The sequence below is a fragment of the Neodiprion virginianus genome, chromosome 6, assembly GCF_021901495.1.
Source record: "Neodiprion virginianus isolate iyNeoVirg1 chromosome 6, iyNeoVirg1.1, whole genome shotgun sequence".
Taxonomy (NCBI): domain Eukaryota; kingdom Metazoa; phylum Arthropoda; class Insecta; order Hymenoptera; family Diprionidae; genus Neodiprion; species Neodiprion virginianus.
Window position 1 is genome coordinate 3,383,805 of NC_060882.1, and position 17,244 is coordinate 3,401,048.

Consider the following 17,244-nt stretch of genomic DNA (forward strand, 5'->3'; position numbering starts at 1 on the left):
ATACAGAGTTTGTGAATGCGAATGACAAAAATGTTCAATTCTCGATAAAGAAACTAGTTTCTGGAGCCGTGATAAGGACAACTATGATAGGAGATGTGTTGGATTTGATTTTTAAAGGTTGGCAAACCCGTCAGCAAGTGGTCTTTCAATGACTGCAATTCGTCCCCGTCAGTATCGTCGGCTTCTAACAGATTTGCATTTTTATTTTTCCCTCGTGCGTCTTTCGCTTATCGTTCCGTAGGCCGGAGCTAATAAAATTGGTGAAGAATGAGCGAACAGCCGCAGTGCAAGAAGAGCAAGATGACGAGCTCGTTGGATCAGCTAAAAACGCTTACCACAGTTGTCGCCGACACTGGCGATTTCCAAGGTAAAGGAGATTCGTATCGCTTAACATTACACTACACCTTGTGCGACGCGAATCTTACATTATTTACCGATATTACATCACGAATTAAACATCTCACGCGTCAGAATGATTTGCAATTTATTATTTCCAGCAATTCGGTGCGGTCTCATTCACCTGTAGTAATTATTTCAGCATTCGTTTGTTTCCAATTCCTATATCTCGCAGGTTATCTTATCGGCAAGACGTGCAACCAACCACCTGTACCGAAGAATTAAAAAAATACGCGATGTAATACGCGTGCAGATTAGAGCGTAACGCGGAATCGTTCGTTTCTAAAGAAAAAAAAAAAAACGCATGAATTGAATTTACACCAAATGACATTGACCGTTGCGTGAAAGTCATTCAATAATCATTCAAAGGTCCCTCATGTGCCGCAAAAACACGCGTTCGAATGGCGCTACATTATCGATAACTATCGTTGATAGTACATCGAATGTTTCAAATTCAAATTATAAATGAAAATTGTTTCGTTATCTACTTAGAGTTGAAATTTCGAAAGAACTAGGCCTTTCAAACATCTCTATGAAGCGATGGCTACAGAATACCTGTTGCATGTTTGTACCAGCAGTGTAATTTCGGTATGAGATTATCGAAAAAACTCACTTTTTATTTGTTCAGTCTTGCAAAAATATAGTTTGAAAACTATGCCTTCATAAAAATTGTTATAATTCAATGTTAGATGGAATATTATCTTGTATTGTAATTCAATGTTCTGTATTAATATTATAATATATATGTATTCCAACATATTTATCTTGTCTAAGAATGTAAGATACATTTGATTGATAGTTAAAAATTCTATTTACCAGCTATGGAAAAATTTAAACCCACTGATGCTACAACAAACCCGTCTCTAATTCTCGCTGCTGCGACCGACAAGAAATATGCTCATCTAATTGACAAGGCTGTGCAGTATGGAGCTAAAATTGGAACGTGAGTTGTGAACAAATAAATGCATCTCTCTCATTTCTCTTAAATAGGAAACGAAGTGAAAATTGATTGAAGAATTGTAGTTCCCTATTTCTGTTCTGACTATCCATTTAAATGTCTGATGGAGAATCCCCTAAATTCATGAAAGTCCGTTGAACGTTTAACTTGTGAAACATCCGAGCAAAATTATGAAATTATTATTTTTACATTCCTTATTTTTTCGTAATTTTTTGTAACGGCACGCTGTAGTTGGAAAAAATAAAAACCATTTCTCTAGCCACAAAAACTGAATTAATCAACCAGTTTCAGGCGTATTTTATATCATACATGATATACCAAAACAATTCACTTGCGTTAGAAGTCGTGAAATTTTGTTTTAGGACTTCTAATGTCAGTCAATTATTTCAGTATATTATTTATAAAAAAATGAGAGTAGAATTTGCAATGATACGGCTAAAACTTGTTTAAAAGGTTATCCCATATTGTGAAGTTGTCTGAGATTTGAGAAAGCGATATGAACTGTGTCTGTGAAATACGAATCAAACAGTCGAGAACAATAAAAACAGAAAATTATAACGGGTCGTTATATATTACGTCCATTGAACGTTTACCGGATATTCAAGAATCCGGGGTTATAGCTTATCGATCAGAAATAATGTGAGATCCCTTATCTCCTAACTTGATGATGGGCCATTATATATTATGCTCGTTAAACGTTTAACGGATGTTCATGAATCCGGAACTATAGTTTATCAATACAAAATAATGTAAGATTCCTTATCTCCTGACTTGATAAACCAAGCAAGACAAGAATTCGATGTATTTAACAGAAATATTAATTCACAACATTTAGAACACTGGCTGAACAAACTGAGGCGGCTATTGATATGACATGCGTCCTTTTCGGACAAGCAATTCTGAAAATTGTACCTGGACGAGTTTCTACTGAAGTTGACGCTAGACTTTCGTTTGATAAGGAAGCTAGTATTGAAAAAGCTAAGAAACTCATTTCCTTGTACGAGGAAGCTGGGATTAGTAAAGAACGTATTCTTATAAAGCTTGCATCTACATGGGAAGGCATCCAGGCAGCTAAGTAAGTTCTAACTTTAACGATAAGCAGACTGCGCGTATTCGAATGGTTCCAGATTTTGTTAATATAATATCTGCATTATGTTTTATCAAGGGAACTCGAAACGAAGTACGGAATTCACTGCAACTTGACTCTTCTGTTTTCATTTGCTCAAGCCATCGCATGTGCTGAAGCCGGTGTGACTTTGATCTCTCCATTTGTGGGACGAATTCTAGATTGGTGAGAATCTCGATTTTGCTGCATAAAATTCCGCTTCGGTCGACACGCGAATCAATTCAAACTCTGAAACTTTTGTTCTCCAGGTACGTCGCGAACACTAATAACAAGTCATACGAAGCCAAGGAGGACCCCGGAGTCATTTCCGTAACCAAGATTTACAACTATTATAAAAAGTATGGGTATAAAACCGTTGTGATGGGCGCATCCTTCAGAAATGTTGGTCAGTATACATATATTGCAAAACATTTACACACTGCGTTTAGAATGATCCAGCAGTTAGTCATTATCAAAATATTAATTGAAAAAACAATTTGTCTCTAGGTGAAATCAAAGAATTGGCTGGTTGTGACTACCTGACAATTAGCCCGAAGCTGTTGGACGAATTGGAAAAAAGTACCGAACCGGTGAAGCAAGCCTTGAATGTTGCTGCAGCTAAAAAATCAGATCTTGAAAAGATAACTCTTGACGAAGCAAAGTTTAGATGGTTATTAAACGAGGATCAGATGGCAACTGATAAACTCTCTGATGGGATCCGGAAATTTGCCGTGGATATGTGTAAACTCGAAAAGCTTCTCCAGGAGAAATTGCAAGCCTAATTTCTTTCTGTATAAATCCTATGATGACGTAATTCATCAATTGTTGTGTACATAGAAACTGAAAATTTTAACATTTCCAACAGAATATTTTTTTTCTACACCTTGTTGGTGGCTGTGTACTCTGTCATAGGTGATTGTTTACGAAAATATTCACAATAAAGAAATCTTTAAACTTAATAACTCTAAGTACTGGCAGAAAATATTACTTTAGCTCCTTTTCGAATACTTTGTAAATTGTAATATAATTATGGTATTATGGAAGTGTGAAAGTCCATTTTGACCCTACAAACAAAATCTATTCTTTAGACTGTGACTCAATTTTAAAATTATGGAACGCTAAAAAGTATAGAGGCCGCTGAAAGTTGACAATAATTTTGAAAAATCTAAGCTTTTCAAATTTCTCGAAAAATATTTTCGACCTGATTATCCTATCATCGTTCAAGGATCTGCAGGCCAAAAAGGCGTAAACGAAAGATGAGAAAGAGCAAGAATAGTTATTATCAATTACATGAAGTGCTAACCGAATCGGTAAGCTACTCTGTCAAAGCAGATGGACTTTTTTGCTTCCAGGTTGATAATGCAGGCCACTAGATGTGCCGATACAACTGAAGTCTTACATATCCACCCCTGGCATAGTCAACTAGCATATCGATAAAAAGTACGTTATCGCTCGCATTTTGTTCGTGATGGTATTTATGTCTAACTCGAAGTGCAATTGTATGATTTAAAATATTTCAAATCCATGCGACTTACTCATGCTGCATCGTGTAAATCAGGCCAGCCTCGACATCAGAACTGAATTCACATCACAATCACTGGTTAAATTATGTATTGCTGAAGGTATCACTGAACAAATTTTATATTCCCATGAGCATCACTCACTAAATTTGATATTCCCGTGGTTATCACTGGTTATCACTAAAGGTAGAATTCCATCCAGGTACTGCGAATCACTAAATAAATTATGTCGATGCATGCGAAGATTCGATCGCGAAATCTTCGGAACATTGTCAAGATGGCAAGATGGTGGCATCTCGATTGTTTGTTGTTTATACCGGGATACGACAGACAAAACCGAATGATGTGTTGGATATTAAAAAAAAAAAATTGTTTACCTCGTAACTTTCTTTTGTTCAACCGACTTGCACGTCGAACTATTCACTCACAATATTTTCACTCACAATGTTTTCACTCACAATTATCTCTCGACGGGCGCAGAATTCCCGGAGCAGGTGATTTTCATCAGCATGTGCTCAACACGACACGATAAATAACGTAATTACGACATAATTTTTATGGTAATTTCGTTGACCTGCCGTTGCGAAGCGTCCGAACTCTCTGAGCGTTGCATTTGAAACTGCATCCGCAACCAACTTCGCATCGTTGCTCACGTGATACCGATCGTGTGTTGTTTATCTCGGCGATCAAAATGAATGCTATAAGAAAATTCAAGGTCACGAAAAATTCACATTACATATTATTGAATAATAAACGAACCTAGTTGAGATGCTTACTTCTTTTGGACAAACGTATACTGAACGAATATGAATTCAGTCGAGTTCAAGCCTTTAACATGCAAACCGCGATAATAATCGAAATCAGAAAAAGTAGAGGCTGCTGTAACGAGGTTTTGTTCGCTGGGAAATTCAGTACTGATTTAGTGCTCTGTTAAATTACAACGAACATTGAATAACGCGATTTATACACTGCAAAATTCGACCGCGTGACTCCCTGCTCGCTCGCTATTCGGGAACTGAGCTCGGATGCTCAGTCACGTCGCCGCAGCGCCTCTATAACCGATTTTCCGTGGATTTTGGGTTGCTGTTTACACCAAATCAGGCGCTAATTTGAACTTTCATCTCCGCGTCATATATTTGCATCGACACGCATTCAATTCTAGTTGCGAGTTGACGATAAATGCAGGATTCTTAAGCTGGACGCAGTAGTAAAATCTAGAGATTAAAAATGTAAAATCATGTAATGATAAATTATTCTGTATATAAGACACTGACGCACGAATTATTCAATCGAGACAACCCGTTGGCTTGCTCAGTGGCAAATTATTCAGAGAAAATTAAAAATACCGTACAATTCTCACACGATTTATACACTCGTTTATTTAACTGTAACTCTGATGTTTTCCAGTTTTCAAGCGCAATTTCCAGTAATATTCGAATACCGTTGCACTGTTCTGTCGATTACAAAATCCGAGAACAATATTATCCGCACGCTCTCGATGTCGGTATATCATCACTCGGCTTATACCGGCGGTAGCCAACTCGCACTGTGTAATGGTAATAACCACTGATATCTGCATATAATAATACATATCTGTATATATATATATATATATATATAGTTGCCGACTGATAATATATCCTTATAATAATATAGATGCGCTTTCACAGATCGTGCGAGTCAGGAAACTTTAAAAATCTGAATTTTCAGCAAAATAACGTGATAACACCAGAGACGAAACGTGTGGCATGGGCATTCTGAAAAAAAAAATATAATTCCGAGCTCTGTTGGGTTCTAAATCCGGAGTGGTTCATTCATGCTCCTGGGACGTGGAGCGTATTGGTTTGCTTTTTTGCAGGCGTGCAATTGGTCAAACCTGCATAAATACAGATTTAATACCAGAGGCGTAGTAACCAAAGACTGACTGACAGTAACACGTCACGGATTTGATCGTAAGTCGGGAGGAGGAAATTTTACATCTAGTCAAAGGGGAAACAAACAAAGGTCGTAAGAGGTCAAGCTGCTGACGAGCACAAGGTAATTTGCTATAGAAAAATAGCAACAAATTCGCAGTCAACATAAATAAAGGGACAGGTGGAAAGATGTCTCTCGATAGCCCGAAAGAAAGAGGTAAAGTGAAAATACTAGACGGTGGCTTTTCAACTCAGCTGTCAGTTCATGTTGGCAATAAGGTTGACGGTGACCCCTTGTGGACAGCGAGATTCTTAGCTACTAATCCAGATGCAGTTCTGGCGACTCATCTCGACTTTCTACGAGCCGGTGCCGACATCATTCAGACAAATACTTATCAGGCTTCGATCGGTGGTTTTATGAAGCATCTAAACCTGACTGCGGAAGAAAGCTTAGCCCTGATCAAAAGCGCGGTAGATATTGCCAAAGAAGCAGTCAGAATTCATTCGGCGGAGACCAAGGATGATCGAAAGTTGATCGTCGGTACTATTGGGCCTTACGGTGCTGCGCTGCACAATGGCTCAGAGTACACCGGAGCTTACGATCCAGACGTTACCGCCGAAGCGATTAAAAATTGGCACAAGCCTCGTTTGGAAGTTTTAGTAAAAGGTGGAGTAGATCTGCTCGCTTTCGAGACCATACCAAATAAAATTGAGGCTGAAGCATTGGTCGACCTGCTGAGGGACTATCCGGCAATGAAAGCCTGGCTGTCGTTCTCATGTCGTCAGGATGGAAGGAGTCTGGCTGACGGTAGCAATTTCAAAGAGGTCGCTCTGGCATGTTTCGTCAAAGCTTTACCTGGACAGATAGTCGCTGTAGGAGTGAATTGCATCGCTCCACGATGCGTTTCTCCTTTACTTGCAGAAATCAATAAGGACAGAAAAGAGGATAGTCTACCTTTGGTCGTTTATCCTAATAGCGGAGAGCGGTACGTTGTTAGCGAAGGGTGGCAACCTGGAGAGACTACGGATTCTCTGGAAAACTTTGTTGCCGATTGGCTAAATCTCGGGGTTCGATACATCGGCGGTTGCTGCCGTACATATGCCAAGGATATAACACTAATACGAGATGCTGTCAAACGCTGGGAAACGGAAACTTTGAAGTAACTAAAGCGGAAGAAATTCAAATGAACTGAGAATACTGTTTCAAAAGTTACTTTGACAAAATTGGACGATCGTTCACCTCGATAGGAGTTACATTCGAAGAACGTCTATAAGATTCAAATTGTTTTTTTCTCATTCGGTCAGATCCACCATAAAACAGTCCACCGTAACGCAGTTTGTATAATGGTTCTTTGCCATCCGGAAACAATATAATTTTGCGACATCTCTTCATGTCGAACCAAGCTAGCTGAACTATTTAATTCAGATTGTATTTTAAAAATCTGGCAAACTACTGCGATAAAACCGGTTCATTGAGGAATTCATTAGAGATCTGCAAGTCATGTAAAAACGTATCTCAAAGTACATATTTCTCTGAACGACTGAATCTAAAGTACAATACTCCATCCGTGTGCACTTGTGCGCCAGAATTTATTAATGCGGCTATTAAAGCTTCTGACTCTAAGTCAGCTTGCAAATTGCTACTTTGTACTTCTTACAAAAACACATTGAAGACTGTACTGCTTCTACAGACTGTAAAAAATCAAAGAATTAAAACTACATAATTATATAGTTTTTGTAAAGTTTATGTATTGATAACTTTTGTACGTCTATACAAATAAGCATTGATAAATAAAGATATACAGTTTACCGTTAATTTTTCTTGTTATTATGTTTAATAATATAATGTTGAAATTGAAAATGGCATATATTTATTACATGCACAAGTGTTATTCATCCGATGCTCTGTATTTTGAACTATCAGACTTTGAAAGAAATTTAACGTAACGGCAGGAGAATATATTTATAAATTTTTTCACAGAAAAACCATACGTGTCAATTAGCATACAGGTTGTCCGCAAATTCATATGCACCTAAACACGTTGGGAAATTTTCGTTCAAGTCCAAAGATACGGGCAATAAATTTTACCTGGAAAGTTGATGCAATGCGGAATTTTATTTAGAAACCAATAAAAATTCTTAGTTAATATGCAAATACCCGCATATTAAAATATCATGGTGTAATTAGGTTTTGTTTTTTTAGTCCACTTCGTACGGGCATAATTTTAACCTTGAACACGTTTTTCGCTTAGTTTGGGGTTAAAAAAAGTATAAAACTAAAAATTCACGGAAAAAATCAAGGCATGAAAAAAACTCTCTCCTTTTCTGTTGAGCTGTGTTATATCCGTAGTATGAGGCCTTAATCGGGAAATGCGGAAAATGGATGAGGGAATTCTGTAACGATAAAATTATGAACGTGACTCACGAGCAACAATTGATTTACCTTGTTCGCTTGGCTTTTTAGTATCCTTGACCTGAGCTGACATTTTGTATGGATAAATTGAAAATCAATAAAACACCTGAGAAAATAAACAGCAATTATTAATACCTGTATAATATGCATGTGGATATATACTGCTCGAGGTTCTGCGGTACGCGTATTGCTAGTTTTCAACGCAAAGCGGTATGAAGTGAAAAAATTTATCCGACAATCAGCAGACTCGAGTAATTTAATTGCATTACAATGTCCGTGTTTTTCTAAATTAATGACGTTAGTCGCAGCCTCAAATGTATTCACATTCGAAGACTATATTATTGCATTCTCGCATAGAATTGTTTTAGATTGATGGCTTATACCCTCTGTTGTATAAATAATTTTCGTCCAGAAGATAGTGAAGTTCATAATTTCGCGTGAATGTCGGGTATTTCTAAAATCGATTTGATTACGACGCATTTACTTCCAATTTGGAATCGTTATTTTCGTCAGTTGATTTCCTCAACTATTTCAACGTTTTATTTATAAAAAACAATGTGTTTAGAAACCATACGCGACAGAATCAAGCCCAGAATTTTTCCGTCAATAATCTATTACTTGCGAATGAAAAAAAAAAAATGTCAGGCTGATAACGATACCACACTTTATTCACAACTTGAACTACGATCAGTATCATTTTCAAGTAAGTCGAGTAGACCTTAAGGGCAATTCCTTCGATCGCGACCTGCGGAGAGACAAAAATTATATCGGACCCAAAACTATGAAAGACCCTTGATTAACACGATAGTAAGGAATGAGATTCTGGCCGGACATCAAATTCGCTGATCAATCCGTTAGTGTGAATAGTAACTAGCAATAGGTCGGGAATAAATGTAGCGTGATTTATTCTACCTTGAAGATGCAAATGTTTTTATTATTACATCGTTTGATAAATGGCGATGTGATCGTGAGCTTTGCTGATGACGGTGAGAATTGCGCAGCCTTCGAAAAAGTGATTAGAACTGAGTTAGACGAAGTTCTAAGCAATTGAAAGCGAAGTCGTCCATGGTCATTGCGAGTTTGTTAATAATCGAAACATCTCTTTGTTAGCGATACTGATCTTCACCTTATCGTCAATGCCGAGTCCTATAATCCACGATGAGTCATGATGATGATTTTTTATTATAATGCTCTCCGAATACAAGATCGGAATCAAGAGACCAGTCCTGAAAATTCAAAGCGCCTTCAGATTTACTAATATTCACGTTCACAGTTTCGGCGATGTACTTGCCTACAATCTTCATGACGACCACATATAAGAAATGGCCGCGAATAATTCGCCATAGCACTTGCGTGAAAAAATCCATCCATTCTCCTAATTCCTTTATTGCCTAGAGATTAATTTAAAAATCAGGAGTGTGTATAACGAATTCGTACACGTGGTCAACATTCATAGATTCTTGCCGCCTGGAATGACAAGGTGGACTGGACCGGTACTGTCGCCACAATTTCTTTAAACGCAAATCGGTTTAATCACGACATGTGAACCCTGAAATTAGAAGGATCTTGCGTAAACGGTCGATAAAAAGTCAAGGAATGCATGGGGAGATCTTAGAGTATTCGACGGACGTATGCTGCTAAGATCAGGTATCAGTAAGGCGCAGTAGCCACTGAAACGGCACCTTGTTGAAATCGGTACCACTCGGTGAGTGAAGCTGGTTCACTTTGCAGAGTACTTTATGTGAACGTATATTTATCGGGGTAGTTCTTTCTTTTCCTTCGTGAGAAATGCCGACCAATCCCAAATGCCAGCTCACTACGTTATAAAATATTTCGCTCGAATCAACAAATCGGTCATTATATAATATGAGATTTTGATTGAAAATAGCATGTGTTGGTGATTTTCAGTGACCGCGGTTTCGTAATTATTATCGCCGATCGGTCAGCTGAGTCTTGGATATAAATGAACTTGATAGGGCCAAGTTGTGTATTGGATCTGCCTTATTCATGTTCAGAAAGTGTTTAATTTTTATCGTTCGAGACTGCTGCGCGTAACGTTAAATTTTTCACAGCGAAAATCCGCTACCCCAACGTAACCGCAAGTGCAACTGCATCGGAAAGTATAACATCGATCGCGTTTGTATCGAAGAAACCAAAGCGATGAGGAGGTGCGAAGCAGGTGCGATAATCGCCTTCGTTATCTTGATGCAAGGCCCCGTCGAGGGAATGTCCTTCAACATCCTGAGGGCCATCTTATCACCGCCGGTCCCTCGAATTACTCGCGTCAGAAACGCGTCTCCTCGAGAGCTCAGGCTGAAGAATTCCTTAGCGGTCTCTGACTTTGTAAGTAGCGAGAACTAGCGACAAAGTACGATTAAGTTCTTGGCAAACTCTTTGGTTCCTTTCCCCTTCGTTCATGCCGGTTGCGTTTTTGATTCGAAAGATGCAACGCTCGGCGGATGCGCTGCAGTTCTTTGGCCGTAATGTCTAATGACAGAGAAACACCGCCACGTTGAGCGTTTGCATTTACTACCAACAACGTGTGCAAACTAATCAGGCGTAAGACAAACTCGTGTCTCTTGCAAGCCAGACAGCCACCGCTGTCAAGGTTGCCAAGGTTGAACGCCACGCGGCAGGAATTCCCGACGATCGTTTACATGCTTTGAGAACAGACTTTGCAGTTTTCTTTTGTTTCGTCGATTTAATTATTTTTCCTTCTGGGGAATCTCCTTTGTTCTGGTTCTTAGGTGGACCGCGTGGATTCGTTCTTCAACAATTCGTTTCAATGTGTCATCCACCCGTATTTTCGCGGAATTAATTTGCAATGCGGATAAAAGTCTTGAGAGAAAACGCGTACAAGTTATAATGAAACTTTCGTTGTCCGTATGAGGAAAATCTGTACGAGCTGCAAAATCATGTAGCTTTTCCGGCGGCTACATTCCAATCGGTTGCGATCTCAGACGGTAGGATGCAACAGATTCGGGATTTATCGAGAAGTAAAGAATAAAGCTAATTCCATCAAAACCACACCGTACATACAATTGTAATTTTCAGCTGGGATTGGTTAAGCAGTATCATTATCCAGCCGAGGAGCACAACGTGACGACCATAGATGGCTACAATCTAAGATTCCACAGAATTCCTGGTAGCGCACGTTCATCTTTAGTCAAAAGGAAGCCCGTAGTTTTCGTCCAGCATGGCATCTCGGCGTCGTCTGACAGTTGGGTTTTAATGGGCCCTGGAAGGGATTTAGGTGAGGTTCAATAATCATTTTTGCTGGGTCAAGGTTGACGAGCGGATGGTGAGCGTGGGCAAACGTTACATGAAGTGGAAAAGAGGGAGTCGATCGTAAACCGGTTTACTTTTTTTGCTATCTACAACTCGTACGTAATTGATCCTTGATAGATGATGAAAAATTACGAATAATAGTAACAGGAATGAAGATTAGAATGAAAAAAATCGTCCAACTCTGCCCTGGTAAACATATTTTCCAAATGTAGGTCAATATCCTTATGTACGTATCTTGTTACTTTAAGTATAAACAGCAATTGAATTAGTTTCTCACAAAAATTGGTTTTAATTACGTTATAAATATTTACGTGTAAGAAGCGAGATATCAAGTGGATTATTATTGAAAATTACAATGTCATGCTATAATCAAATTGTGCACAGCGACGATGTCTTTCATCAGAAAAGCACTGAAGCCAGCTGACTTCTTCGATGAAAATGGCATCTATTATCGCGTAACGCATATAATTTGTTAGTTACCCGAGATTCATTTCGTTTCACGAATAATTGCTTACGAACACAACATTTTCTAACGTCAGACGGCAATTTGTTTGCATCACTTACATAAGATGATTTACCACTCAGTACTATACAGTCAAAACTTCTGAGGTCAGCGTGCTATAACGAGCTGTTATTATTATATACTTAAGGCCTTAAAATTCGTGCGAAGTAATTGTCTCATGACGGATCCGGAACTTTTTCCCCGCGTCAAATAATCACCCCGAATAACGAAGCTCGCAAGTTCCATTTTTGCAACATGTAGTTACAAACGATCTTTGAGAAAAATTGAAGTCACTCGAAGCTTACGTGAGGCGCGCTTTGAGATTTGTTCTAGTGCAAGATGAAGATTAAACAGTTTTTCGACGTTGTTATTAAGTCGCAATGTCAAACCCGTTTTCACGCTTCAAGACCACCGAAGCCAAGAAAAGAGAAATAAATAAGAACCTACCACGGACACGTAGGTCAAGAATTTCTTCTTTCAATACTTTCGGACGCTGCAGTGCAAGGCTGCTTTGTTCCCGGAGAGCCGAAATCTGACTTTTATTGTTAGTCAAGCTGCGCCTACTGATCATTGAAAGAAAAAATTAAAATAAAATGAACGATTGAACGTGCAGACGTAACTGACAGAAAAAAGAAGTATTTGTATGTATTCAATTTGTTGCAGTATTTTTACTCGCAGACGCTGGCTACGACGTGTGGGTCGGCAACTTTCGAGGCAACTCATACTCAAGATCTCACGTCGTTCTGAGTCCCGAAGATCCGAAATTTTGGCAATTCAGGTACCTCCTACCATTGCTCTCTGTAAATCTTTCACCACCTGCCGCACATTATGTAACCATTTTTCTTCATGCAGCTTCCAGCCGAATCTTACGAGCTACCAATTACCCCTTGAAAATTTTTACTAACAATTCTTCCACCAACCGTCAGTCGTAATCACATTTACAAATAATGTATCATGTACGATACATGGATCGAAGCTGGATTCCATACCGTCGTTATTACAATTGACAATGGTCTCAACCGCCAAGTTCCAATGCTCGAGATCCAAAGATCGGCTGGCAATAAGACTCTGGAGCGCTGACGACCGACTTACAAGTGACTGCAGGCCATCCGAAGATAGCTCTATTCGCTGTACCACTGTTGTTATTATTATTGTTGTTAATATTATCGATAGACTTCGGTGTTTTCCAATTTGTTTTCAACCGTTCTTCAGGAACAAGACGAGGTGATCTCTTGTACGCGGCAGAAAAATAATCCGAATGGACGATCCGATCAATATCAGTCAGTCAAATCTCGCCACTACATCTCTGCTAAGTTGTTCACCTTGCAATCGCGATCGTAGCTGGTCAACATTGGACGCGTGAACGCGCGATCAACTCCGTGATTTTCTCGGACACGTTGGAACGGTGCATTTCATCGCCTCTACATTTCTCGCACGCCCTCGTTACCGATTCCGAGTCAACTTGGTCATCCTTGTCCTAGATTCGTCGGATAATTTTCAACGCTGCTCTTTCTACTCCCTGCAGTTTCCACGAAATGGCGTACTACGATCTTCCCGCCATGATAGACTACGCTCTCGATCATACCGGCCAAAAGAGTCTGATCTACATCGGACACTCCATGGGCACGACCACCAGCTATATTCTGCTCTCGGAAAGACCGGAGTACAACAATCGATTGCGATTGGTTGTCAGTTTCGCGCCAATTGCTTACTGGAAGCACGCACGTACGGGAATCCAAAAATTGTTAGTGGATAATGGTGATTTCATCGAGGTAAATCGACCTACATAAAGTGTAATAAAAATTGTAAAATTTTATAAGTGATATAAGTATATCGATGTGGGACCATTGACCCTGATTCAATTATCGATGGGACGTGTAAACGTGTTTCAGCAAACGCTTCGTAACCAGGGAATTCACGAACTATATCCGCAAAGCACTCTCATCACACAACTGTTAAACTCACTGTGCAACGAAAATGCTGCTACCCACAAAGTTTGCTTAAACGTATACTTTAGGTTTTTTGGATCAGATCCCGAGCAGTTCAACACTGTGAGTTATTAAATCCATGGCTATACTTTTTTCTGCAGCATACAATCAATCAATAAGTTGTTGAAAACTCTGATCTATAATATTCACAGACTCTCATTCCGTACCTGGTGAGCTACTTTCCTGCCGGGATGTCGCTCAAGACGCTGGCGCACTACTATCAACACTTATCTAGTGGTAGAAATTATTGAACAATATTTTTCAAGCATCGTGCTTTTTCAATTTACGGTTCAATTCCCACCGGTTGGCAGGTCAATTTAGGCAGTACGATTACGGCTACGTCGAGAATTTCGGACGTTACCAGCAGGCCGAACCACCGGCTTACGACGTCTCCAAGATAACAGCACCAGTTGCTCTCTTTTACGGCAGGAACGACCCCCTTTCCTACGAAGTGGTAAGAAAAAATTTGGCTACCCTCGCAGTCGATGGATCGATTTATAACTCAATCAAATATCGATTTTCTGTTTACCTTCACTCTCATATGCCTGCAGGACGTTATGGAACTGAAGAAAAGGTTGACGAACGTTGTAGCTTCGGTCGCAATATCTTATCCAGCGTTCAATCACGTTGACTTCGTATGGGCCACCGACGCCAAACGTCTTCTGTACGACGATACCATAGAATTAATTCACCAATACAAATAAAATAGGTTTCCATTTCACGCTGCGGATTCCCGTGGTTTCATCACAAGTTGGACCATATTCTTGTATCCACAATAATTATGTCATGACTACATATAAGCTTTCTGCATCGGTTCGAATAGGTCGCCATTTTAATTTTAATTTTTCATTCGTTTAACCTGGGAAGCTTCCACTTTTCTTTAAGAGATAAAATATTTGTAAATTATTAAATATTTTTGAAAACCAAGCATGTATCCTTGAAGCTGATTCTTGAAGCTTTCCAAACCTCCACAACAAGACTCAGCTATCATAATCAGACCATACGTTACAGAAATCAGAAAACATTCGATTTTCTTTTTTATGGTAAATTTTGCGGAACTTTTTAAATATTAGGTGCGAATCATTGCTCACGCTATGACACGTCAATTTTCACGGTATAAAGTAGACATGCAATGAAACGCGAAGCTTGACAGAAAATGTAAGAAATATACATCGATTGTCTTTAATCGCTGCCCTTCTAGTTATTATACCCGTAATATGAGCACTTACGCAGAAAATGCGAAAAATGGATGGACAAATTCTGTAACAATAAAATTATAAACTCACCCATGAGCAATAATTGATTCAAGCGGTTCATCCAGCTTTGCAGCGCCCCTGACCTGAGCCGATATTGACAACATATTGCAAACGAATACTACACCTGAGAACATAAACAGCAATTATTAATACCTGTAGGTATAATATGCATCTGCTGAGTTCCTTCAGTATACTTAGTTTTTAATGCAAATCGGTACACGGTGAAAAAACTTATGCACGCGACAATGATCAGACTGGAGTAATTGCGTTTATAATGTCCGTGTTTTTCTCATTCCATAATTTTCGTCATAGCCCGAGTAACGTCCAGATTTTCAGATTGTATAGCAATATCATCGCACAGAATTGTTTCGTACTTGTACTCCCTGTCGTATATTACATAATTATGGTCCCGAGGGCAGTGATTTTCGTAATTCAAAGTGAATGTCGGGTATTTTTCACATCACTTCGATTGCAAAGAAATTTTCTTTCAATTTGAAATCGTTATTTTGGACAGTGAATTACCAATTGTTAAATAGTTGCCTGATTACATCGTCCCCCGCACTATCTTAGAGGTGAAACAGCACACATCACATCGGTTCACGGTTTAACATCGAGCTAATTACATATATGGATGATGAGTATAAAAGTAATAATATCATGTACTTGACACCGGATCGCAGATCTAAGTGCATAAGTGTTCCGATGTAACGGATTACTCACAGTATGTTTTGGCACACACCTTATGGAATCTGTGTCGTGTGTAGGGTTTGAAATGCTTTGAGATGCAGGTTTACATTTTTCTCTCTATCAAAGTTACCGAATCATTAATTACATACACCACTGCATTAGTTAAATTCACCTAGGAAGTATAAGTTTTCATTTTCCTGTTGTTGTACAAATAGCATCCAGGCACATACATATATACATACATATACATAGCGATTTATTCCACCTTGAAAATGTAAACGTTTTTTTTATTCCGTTATTACATAAATTGCGATGTGATCGTAAGATTTGCTGATGACGGTGAGAATTACGCAGCCTTCGAAAAAGCGATTAGAACTGCGTTAGACGAAGTTCTTAGCATTGGAAAGCGAAGACGTCCACGGTCATTCCGAGTTTGTTAATAATCGAAACATCTCTTTGTTGGCGATACTGATCTTCACTTTATCGTCAATTTCGAATCCTAATCCGTGCTAAACTGTAACGATGGTGTTTGTTATAATGCTTCCCGAGTACACGACCGGTGTTGAAAGACCGATCCTGAAAATTCGAAGTGCCTTCAGATTCACTAATATTCTTGTAACGTGTCAGAATTCATCGAGCCGATTCATGTAACTTCGTCAGATTAGTTGGTGAACATTGTATTCTGCCGATCGGCAAAAAATCGATTGCACGGGGCAAAACAACGCTCTGCAGTACCTTTGGGACCGAGTTCGTGACGTCCAGCTTCCGACTAATCGTTCCCGTCCCGTAAACAAATTAACGCTTTATCATAATTAACAAGAACTTGATTGATCTATCATGTCATCTGACACATTCTGCTGCACTGCAATATTGTGGCGTATCGCGAAATCGTCCTTCGATCTTTCAGAGCCCGTCCTCGACTTGTGGTTGAAGATTGAGAGTTTGACGTAGAATCCTCTCCATCAAATTGTTTATCGGTTTTTCCCGCTGGTCGTTACTGACGAATAACGATTTGTACTTCGGTCCTCCTGCTTGTCGAAATCGTTCGAATTGATCTGTAACACTAAAAACTTAATCTACAGAATAAGCAAACTCTTCTAATTGGGAAAACATCGCGGAACATAAATCAGTAGCGCCCCGCCCCTGGATTGAATTCGGTCTTTCTGCTCGGTAAAGTGTTTCATCTTTTAAAATGGGCTAGATCTTACTGCTAGTATT

At 39.1% G+C, this 17,244-nt stretch overlaps 3 protein-coding genes and 1 long non-coding RNA gene across 5 annotated transcripts in view; 3 read left to right on the forward strand and 1 right to left on the reverse strand.

The window, feature by feature from the left end:
• The window catches only part of LOC124308057 (uncharacterized), a 30,443-nt gene extending 25,475 nt beyond the window's left edge, over nucleotides 1-4,968 (reverse strand). The window contains exons 1-2 of the long non-coding RNA XR_006908904.1: nucleotides 4,756-4,968; nucleotides 3,995-4,677 (exon numbers count right to left, since the gene is read on the reverse strand). This is a non-coding gene — a long non-coding RNA (uncharacterized LOC124308057). The remainder of the gene's footprint in view (nucleotides 1-3,994; nucleotides 4,678-4,755) is intronic.
• On the forward strand, nucleotides 138-3,427 carry LOC124308051 (transaldolase). 2 transcript variants are annotated; one of them, XM_046770369.1, is made up of 6 exons: nucleotides 138-367; nucleotides 1,216-1,339; nucleotides 2,190-2,429; nucleotides 2,520-2,645; nucleotides 2,729-2,865; nucleotides 2,967-3,427. In XM_046770369.1, exons 1-6 carry the CDS (start codon nucleotides 268-270, stop codon nucleotides 3,239-3,241), a joined length of 1,002 nt encoding a protein of 333 aa, XP_046626325.1. In that variant the 5' UTR covers nucleotides 138-267; the 3' UTR covers nucleotides 3,242-3,427. The 2 variants fall into 2 exon arrangements, with proteins under 2 accessions (XP_046626325.1, XP_046626326.1); XM_046770370.1 differs by lacking the exon at nucleotides 138-367 and adding an exon at nucleotides 842-984.
• Nucleotides 4,969-5,775: 807 nt separating the features above from the next.
• Nucleotides 5,776-7,708, forward strand: LOC124308053 (homocysteine S-methyltransferase-like). Its single transcript, XM_046770375.1, has one exon. The coding sequence runs from the start codon at nucleotides 6,082-6,084 to the stop codon at nucleotides 7,054-7,056; it is 975 nt and encodes a 324-aa protein (XP_046626331.1). The 5' UTR covers nucleotides 5,776-6,081; the 3' UTR covers nucleotides 7,057-7,708.
• A 2,020-nt stretch (nucleotides 7,709-9,728) lies between these two features.
• LOC124308047 (lipase 3-like) lies at nucleotides 9,729-15,010 on the forward strand. The gene is made up of 8 exons (XM_046770365.1): nucleotides 9,729-10,648; nucleotides 11,360-11,558; nucleotides 12,759-12,873; nucleotides 13,621-13,867; nucleotides 13,988-14,146; nucleotides 14,236-14,320; nucleotides 14,395-14,537; nucleotides 14,635-15,010. Exons 1-8 carry the CDS (start codon nucleotides 10,466-10,468, stop codon nucleotides 14,785-14,787), a joined length of 1,284 nt encoding a protein of 427 aa, XP_046626321.1. The 5' UTR covers nucleotides 9,729-10,465; the 3' UTR covers nucleotides 14,788-15,010.
• Nucleotides 15,011-17,244: the final 2,234 nt, after the last annotated feature.